This window comes from Anarhichas minor, unplaced genomic scaffold, assembly GCF_050575085.1.
Source record: "Anarhichas minor isolate MPS153535 unplaced genomic scaffold, ASM5057508v1 ptg000010l, whole genome shotgun sequence".
Classification (NCBI taxonomy): Eukaryota; Metazoa; Chordata; class Actinopteri; order Perciformes; family Anarhichadidae; genus Anarhichas; species Anarhichas minor.
The window spans coordinates 14,152,501-14,171,846 of NW_027466456.1; the positions used below are offsets into that span (position 1 = coordinate 14,152,501).

Here is a 19,346-nt window from a genome sequence, read left to right on the forward strand (position 1 = left end):
CAGTGCTATTTGTCTTCTCCTGTGTCACTTTCCTCTTTGTAATCAGCACGACTGACGGGCTAACTGGGTTTGTTTGTGTGTGACAGACAGAGAGAGAGGCTGCTGCCGGGCTAAACGGACTGCTGCAGCATTTAATCATGATATGTGGGCTCCTCGAGTCTAATAAGGTAAAACAGCAGACAATGTCTCTGCGCTGGGGCACCTGTCTGCCTGTACACCCACTGCCCCACAGCCGCTGAATTAATAATATACATCACATGTACAAGGAATCGCAGCAGTGGAAAGCTGCATGTCACTTTCAGAAACATGAAAAAAATGTTGTTTGGGTGAAGTACTAAGAAGTCAAATTGTGAGTCAGTGACCGTAACGTCAAAACACATATATAGAAATATGTCAAAAAGTAAAAAAAGAACAGATTCAGTCAGATGAATTGGATGTGATTTTAAAGAAGTCAAAAGAAGATCAATTATATGTTAGGGTTTTTTATTCAGTAAGTCTCATCAAGATATCTTTTGCAAAAGAAAAAAGTAGAAAAATAAAAAAAGTAATAAATTATGGGTACAAATTACCTATGTAGGTAGCCCTGTGGTGTACAACAGCATCTAGTTTAAAGGATAGGTTCACGTTTTTTCAAGTCCATCTCAAAACATTCAGGTGCCCATTTGAACATTGAAACATTTCTTGCTGTAATCATTCCTCCTGTTCATGGTGGCCACTATAAGCTCCCTTCTAACATACTTTGTTTTGTGCAAAACTGTATTCCAAGGGACAGCCTTTTTAGTGTGAGATTCCCTCTGTGTGTTTCCCTGTTGAGCTGGAGTGGAGGGATAGTAATAAAAAGAGAGAATTTCCTAAATGGGTTGTAATTTTGGGAGATATCCATTTGATTTGCCAAACTCAGACAGTTGAAGCCTCGTATTACTGTACTGTATTTGAACAGAGAGAGAGCTACAGATTTTGGTATCTTTTATTGGCCGGTGTGAACTAAAGGAGTGATTACAGCCAGCCACACCTGTTTCAATGTTCATATGGTCCCTTATTGTTTTAAGAAAGACTTTTAAGAAAAATTGTGAATTTTAAGGCTAAATCTTCAAAGTCTTAAAAATGCATGTCTATGTTATTCTGCATTATTCCTCCTTTTGTTGTCATCCTGAACCAAGAACAAAATAAGCTAGTCTAACAAAAGGTGTTCGATTAGACTCTTTATTCCATCACTGACCACTATGTCTGCTGTTTCGACAATAAAAAAGGAATTTGTCTCACCGTCCATGTCTGACTCACTGAGGAATCTCCTCCAACGGGATCCCCCGCAGGTGTAAACGACGGCCCTGAGGAACTCTCGCCCGCATAGCTTCACCGCCTTCACCTCTGCTCTCACCTGCACCACACACACCACTGCACACAGCAGCAGAGGCAAAACCACCAGAGCACGCATGCTGAATGCCTGAAGGAGGTTTATCTCTCTGTTGATCCGGTTCGTTCCTGAAGCTTCTGTCCTGTTTCCAGTTGGTTATCTGTTACCTTGCAGACTGTCTTTGAGTCTTCTTTCTTAATCCGATGCTTGCATCTCCTTGTTTTATATACCGTCCACCTTTCAGTTGATCAATGCTGAGTATCTCTCCACTTCCTCCCTCTAACTGGCCCTTTAGCCCATCCCAATCACACACACACACACACACACCCACACACACACACACACAGACACAGACAGTCGTCACTCTGTCATGACAGTCAAGTCATTTTATGTTTCCGGTCGTTTCCACATCACCATTTTTAGCCGTCGGTGACAACCATCAGCCTTTTACAACCTTCATTTGTCGATCACATAAGATGAGTGCAGCCTCCTCTGTGGTTATGCGATTTAAGGCTGTGATTGCACTGACCTCCACTCTACCACATGGCTAATTAAGTGATGCAAATTGATTCCCAAACAGATGTTTCATGTGTTTACAGCACTTTGATGACACGGTTGTCTTTGTCTTTACAGCAGTTTAGTCCATTTGAGAGGTAAAAAGTCAATATTGACAGTCCCATTATGGAGGTCATTACGGTGCTGCTGATGGTGCGATGTGAGACTCAGCATGACATTTCAGTGTGATCATTAACGGCGGAGGTCCCATCCCAGGATGTCAATGAAATTATATTATGTTTAGCTGGACTCTATGGTTCCTAGAAAACAACCACATAAAGATAGAATGGAGAACTTCTAAGATATTAGGAGTCTTTTGGTTGCTTTTTTTCCTTTTAATAATAAAAAAGAAAACTTGATTGACCAGTTTAGCGGATTAATGGAGCTTGACCAAACCCCAATAAGAACTAACAAGACTTCCCTTATAAAGTAACATGTAAAGTGTTTAAAGTTATTTATTATTTCTTGTATACTATTTCGTTACTTCTGCATATTAACCAATTGAGCCATTTTAGACAATGGGTTACTAAAAGGTGAAATTAGTAATAATTGAATGACTCTTTGCACAAATAGTATTAGCTTAGTTGCAGACCTAGACAACCTGCCGATTTTTCAAATATGTCTGCTTATGCAGGGACTTGGTGTTGTCAGCTCGTTTCAGGTTGACATTATCGGACAGATTGGGGAAACCTCAGTCAAATATTTAGCACTGAGTCAGTAAACATTATGTTGTAATATTGCATGTACAGTAACATTAGCTGTGCAGATTCATAACTTCTGACATTCCTCAAGTCCTAAAAGTGCTGTGGATGAAATCAGAACAGCTGAGCTTCATCTCCATCACTGTACCTGAGCAAGTTCCCTCCGCCGATTAAGACTGTGCGAAAGCCAGAAAGTGGACCTTAAATTGGAAATGTTTCGTCAGACTATACACGTTCATGAGCTCATTCTTTTCAGGTGAGGTTATCATGCAGTATCAGCAGACACAGGTTTATTAATTTATCCTGACTATGCTGGCTAACATGTTTTCTACCTTTACGATGCTGCTCTTGCTCCTAGTTTTCTTTGAGTTATCTCTGTCTGTGTTAATATAAACATTACAAACTTGACAGAAATTCGTTTCTGAGCAGCAGCTGCAATGAAGCAGAGAAGGCTCCCCCGCATTATGGTGGGAAGTTATTAGCTGTTATCAAATTACAAAGCTGATACATGTGTTCAGTATTCGGCCATAACGTCGTGACTGACTTTGAGAATTTATATGCGCTGAAACGTGAAGATTTAAAGGGGATTGTAAGAGATGATCATTTATATATCAATGAACGAAACAGAAGACTGCGTGTCAATGTACACAAGTTTAATGACAATAAAGTTGAATTGAAGTCTGATTGAAGTTAAATGTACAAAGACGGGGAATGGAGATTCACAACTGCCATAATCCAAACTAAAAAACAACAACTTTCAATCGTCATGTACGTTTGAACTCTACATTTAACCCATATAAGCTTTTTGGAGCAGTGGGCTGCTGTACAGCACCGGGGAGCAACTTGGGGTTCAGCTACCCCCTCAAGGACAGCAGGAGTCCTATTTTACATATGTGTGTGTTTGTGAGTTTTTAAATGTGCATTGTTTGCTTGATGTTGAGCCTGTCAAAGGAGATTTTCTGTTGCTTTGTTACAGAGAATAAAAGTATTATTATTTTGAACTATGGTACAAGTAGTAGTTGCTTTTAAGAAGTGTTTATTAAGCATTTCTTTTTTTTTTAAATTCTATCAAGACTATGTAGCATCATTATTGATTTCACCATATTAAATCATTTTCCAGATTAATTCAAATGAAGTAGTATTCTTTTTTTGTTTGAAAACTGACTTAATTGTGTCCCCTTCACTACAGAAACCAAACTTACACCCAACTGTATGTTACAGTATATTCAAAATACCAGATACCCTGTGGTATTATATATATATGCATTATACATATACACTGCCTTTCCCTGAAACCTTGAACTAAGTTTTTCTATAATGCAAATAGGCAAATGTGAGGTTTGCAGATAAGATCTGTTCTAATGGGATTGTTCATATCTTCAGGAGACATTCAGTCTCTGAAAACCAAATCTTACAACAAGAGCCTATAGATAAATGGATGAAACAGGCACAAACCTAATTGGCTCAGGAGTACATCAGTGTGTGTATGTTTGTGTGCGTGTGTAACAGCAGACTGAACGATGTCCCCCCACAGTGTCCACCTGAGAGACAAGAGCCAGAGGGACACTCTGTTTGCAGTGTGAGCTGACCATCATGTGTCCATGTTACATTGACTCACTGAGAGAGTAATGGTTTCAAATTGTTGACATAAAATGCTATAAAGCCAGCAAAAGTGCACTAACACAGACTGCAGTACCGTATAATGTCGACGAAAGGCAAAGATTGCTCAGTGTGTTCAATAAAAACTCATAAATTTTACCAAACCACTGTTTGATTTTCACAAAATTAACTTCATTTTTTCTTTACAAGGCACTTTTCTCTAAAGCAAACAATAAAGTCAGAGGCAAGTAAACATTGTATTCTTCTCTTTGTCTCCAATTGTTTATATACTCCTTTTTGTTTTTCAATGTTTCGCACTGTTCCATTTTATTTTTAACTCTATCTGAAGAAATGCAATTATTTATATGCCCAACATGTATATTATACCACTTCTTTAGTTGTATGTTATTGCTGTGTACTAGGATTGAGGTTTATGATTTCTGTCTCTTTTCTTGATATGAATCATAACAGAGACAATACACAACTTAACTTAAAGCCTGCACACCCAAAAGCAAATGGTCCCGAAGCCCACTGCCAGGTGGTCCAGCCAGAGAAGTAATCTCAGTGAAGTGACAATTTGGATTATTAATAAGGAAGCCTTCATTTTATGTGGAGCTAATATACACAGAGATGATGTACACCTGTACAATAATACCATCCAATACAACTGTTTTGTCATGAAATGTACTTTTATGATTTCTCTAATTATATTTTTTCAGGTGTTTATTAAATTATATTTTCTGAACTGCATTAAACTCAGAGGTATTTATTCTCTAAAGATGGGAAGGACCACAAATTAAAAACACCTCCTGCAGTCCTTTATAATGCCACCTTCGTCTGAGGCAAAGGTCACTACTACTTTTCCATTTTATAACGCATATCTTTTGTTCGGTTTACACTGAGCGTCCACACTCGGCCGGAGTTTTAGAACACCGAAAACGGATAAATTTGAAAACCAGACGAGAGACAAGCAGACTAGCAGGCAGGATTTAATTAATGAAGTATACGAAACACTGTTTCGACTTAAGAATATGGGTATTTTTGTATCATTTATGTGGGTACCAGCACACAGAGGGGTAAAAGGAAACGAAAGAGCAGATACATTAGCAAAACAAGCTTTAGGAAGTCAGCACAAGACAGACATTTTACTCAGCAAAGCAGAAGCTAAATCAATAATCAAAAGAAATATTATTAAGGAATGGCAGCACAGTTGGGATGTAGGAGACACAGGAAGACAGTTATGCTGTTCAGAAAGAAGTTGGCAAAGGGAGGCCATCCAGAAGAAGCACCACAGAAGAAAACATATTAACCAGACTGAGGATTGGACACACAAGGCTGAACAAAACAATGCAACTAATAAATAAACACCCAACAGGACAATGTGAGCACCGCCAAATACCAGAATCTGTAGACCATATCATATGTCATTGCCAGAAATTCTCACTTGAGCGAGACAGGTTGAAGAGGCTGGGAGTGGAGGAACTAAATCTAAAAGATGCATTAACCTTGGGGGCAGGAAACATACAATACGTGAAAGAAACAGGATTGAGCAAAATAATTTAAGTCTCTGAAATGGAGAACTCCTTTTTGGAGAACTCCTTTTTTTTTTAATTTAGTTTAGTTGTTTTTTGGTTTAGTTTTTGTAAGGGGATAGGTTATCGGGTCCACACTCCAATATAGTAGGTGGCGGTAATGCACCTTTCACTGGATGCCATCCGCCATAAAACAAAAAGGAAGAAGAAGAAGAAGAAGAAGAAGAAGAAGAAGAAGAAGAAGAAGAGCCGACGGACTCCACCGCTTTACCCCTCCACACCTGCAGGGGGCGATGTAGCATTAAAGGTACGAGTCTCTGGATATGTAACTAGCTAGCTGATGAAAACAGCATGTTGCAGGGACCTCAATGTTTTGCAGTATGTCAACTTAATAGAAATGTCACTATTTGCTCATCTACTGAGATAATCTGCTCGGAACAACCAGACAGTAGTTGTCGGTCCCAAGGTGAGTCTTCTTCACTTGTTGCGTCGTTATATGCTAACTGAGGAAGCTAAGTTCAGCGAGCTAAACTGCTAACGTGAAACTGTCCATCTGGGCAGGATTTAGTGATATGTAACGCTAACTGTTACCTGTCACTGTTGTGGACACTTTGGACATCTGTCTGTGGCATCTACATCTACAACCAATCCTCTGCATTTAAGGACCCGCGTTAAATGGATAGCTGCATGGAAATGTAGTCTTGACGACCTTGACTTCACCTGTTTACCTTTTAATGCAGCAGCGACTATCATTCAGATCACGTGTGTTTGTGTTAGTGGTGGAAGAAGTACTCAGATATTTAACTTAAGTAATAGTAGCAATACCACAGGCTAGAAATACTTCGTTACTAGTAAAAGTCCTGCATTTAAAACGTTACTTAAGTCAGTTATCATTGTGCAGAATGGCCCATTTCAGAAACATTTTATTGAGTAGTTTTAATATTTCATGCATTATGTACATTATTTAAATGTTGCAGCTAATGAAGGTGGGACTTGTGTCTTACTATCTATACTGCTGGGCAGCGTGTGGATTCCACCAGGAGATCAATAAAGTATTATCTTTATCCATGACGATGCATCATTATTTATGTGTTATATTTTTGATAATCAATCTGAACCTGCAAAATAACTCTATCTGTCAGACAAATGTAGTGGAGTAAAAAGTACAATATTTGCCCCCAAAATGTATTGAAGTAATAGTATAAAGTTCCATAAAATGCAAATACTCTAAAACTACTTAAGTACAGTACTTGAGTCTATTTAATCAGTTACTTTCCACCCCTTCAAATTAAATTAAGACCTAGATTATGTGCATCATTTAAGTTTAATTAGTAGTTTTATCAAATGAAATATGGTATAAGTAAAGCAAACACATTAAAAATACTACTCATGTTAGTATTATTAGCTAAATGTACTTCGGTATAAAAGATAAAAGTGTTGATGCTTGTCCACATTGCGTAAAACAGAATATTTCCCTCTGAAACTGTAAAGTAAAATAATATGGATAAAGTAGATGTACCTCAGATTTTTATTTAAACACTTCAGTAAGTTTGTTTATGTATTTTTCCATTATTATTTTCATTATTGACTAGTTTGTCAATTATTTTCTTGACTGATCTGGTAATTGTATATTTTATAAAATTCCAGAAAATAGAGAAAATGCTCATTACAATTTCTCTGAGCCCAAAATGATCAGAGTGTCTTGTTTTGTAGGATCAAGAGACTTTTGGGCTTTTGTTGACCAAGTCACTCCTGAGAAGCTGGAACCAGAGAATATTTGGCATTTTCACTCGAAAAATTACTCAAACAATTCATTTTTAAAAATCTGATGTATTCTCTATGAACCGAGTAATAGTTTCAGCACTTAAGGATTTGTCTCGTCTAGCAGGTCTGGATCTACCATGGAGCCGATAATGAATCGCATTTGGCCGAGAGTCTTCCAGCGGCTCTACAGAACCTCAGTACTTCCCAGGAGGAACCATTCAGGATGTGCTGAGCAGGCCACTGTTCCTGCCTCCACCAACTCCAAACATATCAAACCCACACTCCTGGTGTCCCGCCTCTACCAGCCCTCAAACCTGCGTGATGCGGGGCAGGACAGCCGGCTGCAAGGAGAGGTGACTTGTAAGAGTCAACGGCTGATGCAGCAGGCCGGCCTCATCCATCCGTCCAATCCCGGTTGTTACTACTACCTTCCTGCCCTCGTCCGCTCCATGGAGAAGCTGGTGAGACTAGTTTTTGTTGTACAATCAAACGCATATTAAACAAGTATGATTATACACGCCAAGTAGTCCTGTTGAATCTGGTTGTCGTGTCCACAAACTTTGATTTTTCTGACATGAATCTGTGACCCATACAAGTGTATATTGTTGATGGTTCATTTTTAGAATTTGCTGTCTTCCTCTTTTCATCAGTACTTTTTTATTTATATACATTTTGAAAACTAGCAACCACTGCAAAAGACTAAAAGATAAATCATATGCATATAGTTATTTTGGTTTCTGGTTTAAAGTTCACACAATTGTAACTAATATATAATCATGTTTTCATTTTCAGATTGGTTTATTTAGAGGCCTGAACAGATAGAAGTATTTATTATTCATAACAAAAAAGAAAATATTAGAGCAAAGTCTATTGGGGAGGTAAGGTTGAGTATTAATGTATAAACATGTAATAACTGCAGTCTTAAATCCACAGGTGAGAGTAATTGACCAAGAGATGCACGGGATCGGTGGGCAGAAGCTGGACATGCCCAGTTTGTGCTCTGCTGATCTCTGGAAGACCAGTGAGCGCTGGGACTTGATGGGAAAGGAGCTGTTCCGTCTGAAAGACCGCCACGGAGCCGACTACTGCTTGGGTCCCACGCATGAGGAGGCAGTGACGACTCTGGTCGCTCACCAGACGACTCTCTCCTACAGACAGATCCCTCTGCTTCTCTATCAGGTAGCCTTTAATCCTCTTGCCACTAGTGTATTTATTATAATAAGCTGCCATTTTTGTAATCATGATTTATTATAAAAAAACAACAGATCACCCGCAAATTCCGAGATGAACCAAAGCCGAAGTATGGTCTGCTTCGAGGGAGGGAGTTCTACATGAAGGACATGTACTCGTTTGATGCGAGTGAAGAAGCGGCTTACCAGACCTATGAATCTGTGTGCCAGGCATACACCGGGCTCTTTGCCCGGCTGGGTCTGCGGTGCGTTCAGGTGCAGGCGGACACAGGCAACATCGGCGGTAAACTCTCCCATGAGTTCCAGCTGCCAGCAGACATAGGTGAGGATCGGCTTCTGGTCTGTGGAAACTGCTCCTTCTCTGCTAACGTAGAGACCATGTCATCAGACAGAACTGACTGCCCACAGTGCAAGACTGGCACACTGGTGGAGTCGAAGGGTATCGAGGTCGGCCACACCTTTTACCTGGGTAAAAAGTACTCTCATATATTCAACGCCACCTTCAGCAATGCACAGAACAAGTCTAGTATTGCAGAGATGGGCTGCTATGGTCTTGGGGTAACCCGTATTCTCGCCGCAGCCATTGAGGTTTTGTCAACAGAAGAGGGGATTCGCTGGCCCGGCCTTCTCGCTCCTTACCAGGTGTGTGTTTTACCCCCAAAGAAGGGCAGTAAGGTGGATGACGCGGCAGTTTTAGCTGAGGAATTGGTTCACACTTTGGGAGAGACCGGGCCTCAGTTGAGAGGTGAAGTTGTTCTTGACGACCGTACACAGATGACCATTGGAAAGAGGCTGAAGGATGCCAACAGACTGGGCTACCCGTATGTTGTTGTAGTAGGACAGGGAGCGCTGGAGGAAACACCCAGGTTTGAGGTGATTTGTCAGGAGATGGGTGAGACAATGTTTCTCAGTAAAGATGGACTGTTAGATCTTTTGGGAAGAGTGAAAACTGTGTGAATAACAACTCTGAATGTGGAAATACATGTTTTATTTTATGTTTCTGTGTATGATGCAATTAGTGAGGTGGTGGGGGAGGAACAGAAAAGCCTTATATGTTTTTGTCTAAGAGGAGTTTATTTATAAAAACTTAAAATGTCCCTGCTGATCGACAGTGCTGATAAAATAACTGTCACAATAATAGCTTGATAATGAACATTTGGGATATTAAATTGCATTTGGTTCATGTTGTAATACACAAGAATGATTAAATTTCCTTTTTTACTGTCTTTTATGTTTCCATGTAAATAAAAACAAGAGGTGAGGAGAAATTAGTAGAAATTATCACAATTTGCATCTGTAACATACAACTGACCTCTTAGTACAACTCAATGCTGGCATTTTCTAGTGGTGAAATAAGTACTCGGTTCTTTACATTAGCAAAATACCACAGTATATAGATATTGTAAATACTCCATTACAGGTGAAAATACAGATAAGTACTATTCTCTTAAAATGTACTACATTACATGTACAAGTCCTGCTTTCAAAACGCTGTGTGGAGAAAACGTACAACCAAGTTAAATGATCTCAAAATGCAGATTTGACAAGTTTAAGAGGTACATTTTATTATCAAAGGTCAAAGTTATTTTGAACCAACTTCAAATTGTATTGGATGGTGTAGTCTATAATTATGAATTATAATAATTCATAATAGGCTATTATATATCATTTTGTGTTTTGTAGCAAAAATACTACCTGAAAGTAATTAGTAAATTTAGCTGTTATGTTAATTGGGTGACGTGCAAATTATTTCCTTATACATTCCATCGCAAAGACCAACTACCTTTAATTCGTAGTTACATTTTCTACAGCACTTGAGTAAATGTATATAGTACTTTACCATCTCCGACGGTTTAATAATTGATTATTCATCATTTGTTGGTCAGGCGGTGGCGGACCTAATGTATCGGTTGGTACTGTGTTTCCGCACGGATCTTTATTCACGTAGTACCGCCCGAGCACATGTGTAAACAAGAAGTTGGGTAGCGTCTGTAAACGTTAACGTTAACAAAGCCGATGTGCTACTGGTGGTAATCCAATGTCACAGTTTATATAAGATTCATAAACAACAAAATAGCGCTTCAGACATATATTTTGATCCAAAATGGCGTCATCGGAGGCGCAACATGACAGCGACGATGGCATGGATGAGCTCATGGACAAATTCAAGACTCATAATTACAAAAATGCCTTCAGTAAAGACAACTGGGAGGAGGTAACGTTAACATGTAGAAGCTATCGGTTTATAACATTAGAAGAAGAGCGATATCGCTACGTAAATGGGCTGTGTCATTGTGTTGTTGTAAGCCAGCAAGCTAACGTTAAACGCTAACTGCATAGAGATAACGTTGCATTTCCGGTCCATCTATAGAGATTTCTCTGTTTTTGTCTCATTCAGGAGTTTGATAGAATACCTATGTTCATGAAAAAAGCCCCTGAAGAGATAGACCCACTAAAATACCCGGAACTAGCTTGTCTGCAGGCCATTGTACACGATGAAGATAGACCCCCAGAAGGTAGGTGGGTCCCTCAAGCTTCAGTCAAAACAGATTTTGTAGACTTGACTACATGTTAACGGTTCATATCCTCTTATTCGTTCCCAGAGCAAGCAGCGAGCCTGAAAGATGAGGGGAATGCGTTTTTCAAGGAGAAGAACTACGAGAAGGCCATACTGTCCTACACGGCAGGTCTGAAGAAGAAATGTGGAGACCAGGAACTCAACACAGTCCTGCTCACCAACCGGGCTGCAGCACACTTTCACCTGGGCAAGGATCTCTTATTCACATGTCGTACAGATACATACGGGTATGGGTTGTTGTGTATGAACCCAATAACATGGTTTACAAAAAATACGTTAAGAGTGCTTATTTCACAGAATACTTTTAAATGTAAAAACATCTGCATGTGTTTCATCCTCATTTCTTTCTGGTTTATATCACTCAGGTAACATGCGCTCTGCGTTGAATGATGCTGGAGCTGCAAAGAAGATTAAACCAGACCACCTCAAAGCCTTGATCAGAGGTATGTAATATTAGCCTGTCTACTCCTAGAATATCACCATGAATATGGTTAGAAATTCTATGATAATGTAACAGCTTAACAGTATATAGTAATCATAACAAAGCGAAACACTGCATAGAATAATGACCAAAACACTCCCGTGTGTCTTCCATGTGTTTCTGCAGGTGCTCAGAGTTGTATAGAGCTGCGTAACTTTGCAGAGGCTGTCCAGTGGTGTGACGAGGGGCTCAAGGTTCATCCTGCTGACAAGACCCTGCAGGAGCTGAGAGCAGCAGCAGATAAACACAAGGTATAATACATTCAACATAAATGAGTTAAAGGGATTTTGTGGGGGAGGTTTTAAAGGAAGACTGGATTGCATTTGTGACATTTTGTCTGTATTGTTCTGAAAGTAATTCTAGTTAAACACAAACGTTTTCTTCGTGCCAGAGAGCAACAGAGAGAGATGCCAGGAAGGCCAAGATCAAAGATAAAAAGCTGCATGCTGAGAAAGAAGCTATTCTGGCTGCTATAAAGGTAAGCATGCTGTTTAAAACTGAAAATAAACTCCCAACGTGCTCTTAGCTAAGCATCAAACCTGTGGGAATGAAATTAATAATATTTTTCATAATATTGTCAAGCAATCAAATCACTGATTCTATATTCAATAAAAGCCTGTTTTAAAAATGATCATCAGACATATTTTTGTGTGATTTACGCAGGCTCGAGGCATCAAGCTCCTCCATTCTGTGAAGCCTCGTCGGAGCGGTTCAGACAGCGAGGATGAGGATGAAGGCTCCCCGGCAGCGATGTCACAGCTGAACCTGGATTGCCTCAGCTCTCAGGAGGCCACGGGGGCTCAGGTGTTCCTGGACGAGCAGCGCTCTCTGCACTGGCCTGTTCTCTTCCTCTACCCTGAACACCAGCAGACTGATTTCATCTCGGCTTTCTCCGAGAAAAACTGGTAAGCTCCTCTTGTCCTTCTTTGTCTCGTCCTTAATATATGTCGATGTGGTGTATTTCTGTGGGATTCTCCATATGTCAACCTTTGTCCATCTCATTCGACTAAATTAAGTTCAACATTTTAAGTGATTTTAGTAAGAAACACAGCTGCAATTTGTCTGGTTCAGTTTTATAGATCACCTGGCAGTTATGTTTGGAGAAGAACTTCCACCTTGGGACGTGGACAGAAAATACCACCCAAAAGATTTGCAGGTTTGTGTGTTTTGGCTAAATGTTATTGGTCATTTATGACGCATACAGTAGATCTGTGCTTCTGTTCTGCAGCCTTAAACTTATGAAATAGTATTTTTCTTACAAACTGAAGCAGGGCTACATTCACCGATGTTGTATGTTACATAGAGTTGGGCGATAATTCAATATGGTCACGTATCCTCTGTCAATGGAATCTTATTGTGATGACATCATACATCGAGATATGTACTGTATATAGATGATAAACAATTAACTTGTCTAAATTGATAATAACAAGCACATACTAACGTACATTTTTCATGAGGTCTGATCAAACTCAATGAAATCAAAGTATGTCCTAATGGGATTACTCTGTGTTTGTGTGCATGCATGTAAACATAGTCAGTGTATAGCTTTTTTTATTTGTGCTCTATAATGTCACTTAAAACTGTAATGTTCATTTTGCACTTAAGTTCTTAAATAAATGATCATTTGTCAAGTGTTTAATTCACACAGTTATTTAATAAATTAAAATTGAATAGATGGAAGATTTTGGCCATATTGCTATATTGTTACAGTGATATTTTATAATACGTATTTAAGAATACCTGTTTTCTGATCAGTAATCCAGAGTACTACTGTCAAACAAGAGTTACATTTCATTACCAAAAAAAATAGGGTGGTTATATCGACAGATGAAATGACAATAATCAATTGTTAATCCTGATTACATTTGATCCCTCTTCACTTTCTAGCTGTACTTTGAAGATGAGGAGAAGGAGACGCTCTACCAAGTGAACCCAGAGACGTCACTTTTAAAAGTGTTGCAGCATAAAAGGTACATCCATTGAGATTAAGTGTTTTTCAACTGTGATTTCATTTTGATTTACACCACCAAGAATTTTCCATTTTGATTAACTGGCAGGTGTTTATGACTTTCTTGTAATTGATATTTCAACCTGTACCTCCCTTTTGTCTTGATAGGCCTAAAGTAGTTCAGTTTTGTGTTGGCTAATGTTCGTGGTTATATGCTCACATAACTTTGCATATAGTCATTGTAGTTATTATAATTATTGCTGAGCCTGAAATGGCTCCTCAGTGTTTAATGACATTTGACTTTGTGCAACCAATTTTCAATTGGTGTTTCCTCCTTAATCAAAGGATCTCATGTGAGTCATTATTACACATGAGTCACATGAGATCCTTTGCTTCTGTAATCCAGTACGGACGAATGTTCATCTTGGACGATATTATCTGTTGAGGAATGTATTTGTACCATAGTACCATTTATAGTAACTTCCTTGACATTTACCGTTCACATTCATTTCCTGACTCCCTTTCTTCTATGTTCTCTTAACAGGTTTTTTGTCAAGTCCGGCAGTCCCAGCTTCATCGTTCTGGTTCGGAGTTCGTCATTCTGGAAGCAGTTTTTAACAGGAAAGAAAATACGAGGATTGTAAAAACATTGGCCTTCAAATCTTGAGACTTGATGCTATTCAACTCCAGTGGACTAAGTTTGCACTTGAAACAGACACAATGGAAGATATGCATGTCTCTTGTGGTCGAGAGTAGGACACATTGTTTGACATCAAATATCAGTAATAAAAGATTATAAAACAAATGAAATCTCCAAAACTAATCCATGTGGATTCTTTGTGCTTCTGTCTGTAAAATGATAAACTGCAGAATGACAGCCAAAATCAATTAATTCAAGATTAATTAGATAAATGAAACACAAACAAACACAAGTATCAAACCATTGAACACAGATTATAAAGCCATCTGAAGAAAATCTTTGATTTTATTTTGATTTGTGATATTGGACAATACAAATATATTGAACTGATTGAAGTGATGTAAATGCTTGTAAGTAAACATGAAAAAATGCTACAAGTCTAAAAGCAATATAATCTCAAATTCTGTTTTATTATCCACTAAGGATTAATTAATTTAATTAATAAATTAAATTAATTTGGACGTCATCAGAAAACGTTCTGATTCTTCAAAGAAGGTTATAAAGTCTAAGTGAGAAGTGAAAGCAAAGGACGTGAAGAAGTTTGACATTTTGCCAAGTTAGGTGTTCAATGCAGCTGTCGGTGTGAATGAACCAGCTTTTCTTCATTTACCAAGCTTCTCTGCTACAGTGCATTACAGACAACTCGGGGTGAGTGACAGTCACATCCTCTTGACCGCATCATATTTGACTGCATTGCTTTATAAAGACGGTTTGTAGCATCTAACGGCATGTCCCAGTCCATCCACTCTACTGTTATACAGACAGTATCCTTGTATCATAATTCTAGGTGCGTATCACAAGTTTGTGAATAAAACTTTGGGGCTTTTGTTCTATCTGTGAAAAAGATTTGAGGCGTTGGGGCTTCAAACACAGCAAAAACAGGGACACCTGGTGGCATGCAAAACTTATAGCAGCCCTTCAAGACAGACCAAAGCGCTACAATTAATGTAGATGATATTGTGCAATATGTTATGTATGTCATTGAGATACCAAAGGGACACAATTCAAAATTATCTTTAATCTTCACTGGGAAATCAATTTAGGATTTTGGTTTAACAAAACAAACTGCAGCATGATCTGAGCTGAATGATGTGTCCTTCACCAGACACAACGGACCAATGAGAGGCCACAAAGCTCACTATTACATAGTGATCACTCCTGGATAGTTCACAAAAGCAGGCGGGGCTGGGTATACAGGAGCCATCATTACTGGAGCAGGCTGCATTTGGATTACGTTTTGATTCTGCACAATCAAGACGGCGGGAGTTTTTTGGCGATGTTTTAACTCTCGATGCATCTGACACCAGGAGCACCACTCGCAGAAACAGGAAACGGCAATGTCCTCACAGATAGAACCCTGCAGAGAACCAAGAAAACAATTTGTAAAGTTGTAAATTGCTTCACTTTTATTAAACTTGTTGTGTGAAATCCCATGCACATCAACTTTACATGCATCATACCTTGATACCATATCTGTTTCGCATGCCAGCCCTTAGAGCCACGGCTGCAGGAGGCACAGCCAGAGGTATGCCAAAGGCTGCTATTATGGCCGTGCTGAATATGTCACATAATGGGAGACAACTATTCTCTCCAAATTTTCCTGAAACCGTGCAGGCAAGGCATGGGCAGCACCAGAAACCATAGCAACCTAAAAAAACACAAGATGCACCAAGTGGTAGAAACTCTAAAGTGACTTGCTAAAGAAGGGCCAACACATGAGACATCAGGCCTTCAATCCAAATTTGTCAAAGTTGGGGTATTGAGTCTTACAAGTACTTGCGTCCTCAAAGCAATCAAAGAGCCCACTTTTCCAGTGTACCAAGGGTTGTGCTGCCATTTGTTGTTGGAAAACTTTAGTGACAGGCAGTAAACAATGAACCTGTTAATGCACAGAAATAAGAGGTCAGCAAAAAACTTAACCCCAAACATTACAAATCGCTGACACCTTATATTGTATATCTTAATGTTTAACCACTCATTGTAATTGGAGCACATATCTGAAAATGTCATTCTTGCAACACTTTTATATTCTTGGATGATCTGGTTTCATTTTTATGACATTCTACACTATGACGTTTTATGACATTTTAATGGCATACGATAATACTACTACTACTACTGTACTATGGCTTTTTATGACATTTAATTAATTCATGAATTCTATGCTCTATGTTAAGTATGGTCATTTTAATGGCACACTATTCTCTCACCTTTTATGACATTTGTTATGGCATACTATACTTAGACCTTTAAATGGCATCCTGTGTGATGTTTTAAGACATTTATATGACACACTAGAATATTATACTTTTTAGATTCCTTTTCATGGTGTACTGTACTATTCATTTTTTTTAATGGCTTATTATGCTAGAACTTTTTAAAGTCTGTTTTATAGCATAGTATGACATTACTTTTTCATGACATTTTCTTGACATAATACACTATGACTTTTGTATGACATATTTAATGGCATACTTCACTCTTGACTTTTGATTGCATAAAATACAATAACATTTTTATGGCATATTACATTCTATGACAGTTGCATGAATGCAGCATTCTATACAATTTTTTTATTACTTCTTATGGCAAATTATGCTATGATCTTTAATTAAAAAAATATATATTTCATGCCATACTACGACATTTTTATTACATTTTTGTGACATTCCTTATAGCATGTTACACTATATTATGACAAATATCATAGTATTTTATGTTAGAAAAGTCATTGATAAAGTCCTATTACAGCATGTCAAAGAATTTCAAAAATATGTCGAAAATATGTCATAGTACAGTATGACGAAAAAAGTCATATATATGTCGAAAAATGTCATGAGAAACATCATTGTCAAAAAATGTTTTAAAAAGTCCCATTATAGTATGACAAAAAATTCATGATATAGTATTTCAAAAATATACATAAATATATAAATAAATATGTATGTATATAAAATTATTTGAAAAGTATTGTCTGTCAAAAAAAAGTCAAAGTATAGTCTGTCGAATAAAGTCAGAAAAAAGTCACAGTATAGTATATCATAAAGAGTCAGACAATAGTCATAGTATAGTATGGCAAAAACAAAGCATGGTATATTTTTTCCAAAAATGCATGGTATAGTAGTTCGTAAAAAGTCAGAATAAAGTCATAGTATATTATGTAGTAAGATATAATTTAAAAGTCATATTACTTTTTGTCGAAAAAAGTCAGAAAAAAATCATAGTATGGTATTTTTTTAAAAGTCAAAATAAAGTCATAATATAGTATGTAAAAAAAAAGGGAGAAAAAATTCATAGTATAGTTTGTCGAAAAAAATCATAAAGTATGTTGAAAAAAAGTCAGAATAGAGTCATAGTATAGTAAAAAAAATTATTTTATTGTATGTCACAAAGTCATAGTATAGTTTTTCGAAGAAAGTTATAGTATAGCTTGTCGAAAAATGTCATAAAATAATCATCGTATAGCATGCCAAAAAAATTAAGATCTGTCGAAAAATGTCATAGCATTGTGTGACATAACACTGTCATAGTCATATTATGTCATTAAAAAGTGATTGTATTGTAACTCGAAAAATGTCACAATATAGTATGTGGGAAAATGACATGAAACATGTTCCAGTGGTCACCAGCCTTTTTAAGCCCAAGATCCCTGACCTCTGCCTTGGTGACAGCCAGGCAAGATCTACCTATTGAGGCGTTGAGAGAAAAAGACTGTCCAGACTGTACTTACAACTTGAGGCTTTTTATTTGCCCTAATTGTAATTGAATGAAATCAAACACTTTGGTCCAGCTTTCAAATTGAAGTGACCAAGAACACACTAAATTACTTAATTTCAGTGCAACATAAAAATCGTCGATCACGACCACTGAATGTAATGAGAAAAGTCAAAGTAGAATATGTAAAAAAATATCAGTATTGTATGTCGAATTATTCCTTGAAAATGTAATAGTATTTCTGCCAGATCATTGTTGTTTCAACCTCCTCAGTATCCTGGTTGTTCTTGGCCGAGCTGTGTAATTGTATTCTGAGTTCTGTTTTCCTGTTCTCACCTTTGTCTTCCTGTAACAATGCTGTGTAACCTGAATCTATGAAGAAAATGAAACTGCATGCTGAGAAGAGTATGCCCATCATATTTGAATAACTACATTCACTAACAATGTTTTTTCATCAATCACTTGATCACCATTACATTCCCATACAAGTATCTTCTATAATCCAACAGTATATCACACTATGATGTCACACATGATTGCTTCAGTATGACATTTAGAATTACTTAGGATGCAGTTGTTTTGATAAATCAATCATTTTCTTATGCAGACACCACACTTCTCTTCATCTAGTAAAGTTACTTTTACAATATGTCATTAAGCTTTCATTTAACCGATAGGATACAGATGTAACATGTTTTACCTGATGGAGCTAGACACCTTCTTGGCGACTCTGAAGCTGTGAATGACTGAAAGAATATGTCATGGGTTAGGAGTGTCATCTTGTGCATGTTTGTACACTAACAAAGCTGCAAAACCGGAATCTATGAACAAATGAAAACAAAACCACATGCTAAGAACAGGATGTCCATTTTTTTTGATTACTATCTATTACACCTGTTAAGTTGTTCCAAGAGGAAACAAAAAGAGGTTATATTGTGGAAATGTCCCAACAAGGTTTTGTTAGTTTTTTACTGCAGGACAGTTAATATAATGTCATTTGTTATTCTACTGGTCAGTTAAATAAGAGATATTGATGAAGCATAAGTGACAGAGGAAAAAGGTGTTTGGTTTTTTAAAATTTCATAGGTGCCAACCAGAATTATCTTTGCTGTCATTATTTCTTAACGGAAAGCATTTAAGAAGTCTTGTACTTTAAAAAAAATATTTTTTGGCCATTTTGACTTTATTAGACTGACAGGTTACATAGACTGGAAAGGGTGGAGAGAG

The 19,346-nt window shown here is 37.7% G+C and overlaps 3 protein-coding genes across 4 annotated transcripts in view; 2 read left to right on the plus strand and 1 right to left on the minus strand.

Annotated features, from left to right (window-relative positions):
- insl5a (insulin-like 5a) overlaps positions 1–1,456 on the minus strand; it is a 1,826-nt gene extending 370 nt beyond the window's left edge. Inside the window, exon 1 of the mRNA XM_076088664.1 lies at positions 1,264–1,456. Coding sequence (XP_075944779.1) covers positions 1,264–1,435 — 172 coding nt within the window. The 5' untranslated portion in view covers positions 1,436–1,456. The remainder of the gene's footprint in view (positions 1–1,263) is intronic.
- A 4,574-nt stretch (positions 1,457–6,030) lies between these two features.
- pars2 (prolyl-tRNA synthetase 2, mitochondrial) lies at positions 6,031–9,921 on the plus strand. Its single transcript, XM_076088321.1, has 4 exons — positions 6,031–6,207; positions 7,630–7,966; positions 8,439–8,684; positions 8,771–9,921. Exons 2-4 carry the CDS (start codon positions 7,643–7,645, stop codon positions 9,650–9,652), a joined length of 1,452 nt encoding a protein of 483 aa, XP_075944436.1. The 5' UTR covers positions 6,031–6,207; positions 7,630–7,642; the 3' UTR covers positions 9,653–9,921.
- A 715-nt stretch (positions 9,922–10,636) lies between these two features.
- On the plus strand, positions 10,637–14,515 carry ttc4 (tetratricopeptide repeat domain 4). 2 transcript variants are annotated; one of them, XM_076088323.1, is made up of 10 exons: positions 10,637–10,910; positions 11,094–11,215; positions 11,299–11,460; positions 11,639–11,716; positions 11,881–12,005; positions 12,146–12,232; positions 12,418–12,659; positions 12,826–12,910; positions 13,645–13,727; positions 14,250–14,515. In XM_076088323.1, exons 2-10 carry the CDS (start codon positions 11,191–11,193, stop codon positions 14,347–14,349), a joined length of 987 nt encoding a protein of 328 aa, XP_075944438.1. In that variant the 5' UTR covers positions 10,637–10,910; positions 11,094–11,190; the 3' UTR covers positions 14,350–14,515. The 2 variants fall into 2 exon arrangements, with proteins under 2 accessions (XP_075944438.1, XP_075944437.1); XM_076088322.1 differs by having other exon boundaries at positions 11,094–11,211.
- Positions 14,516–19,346: the final 4,831 nt, after the last annotated feature.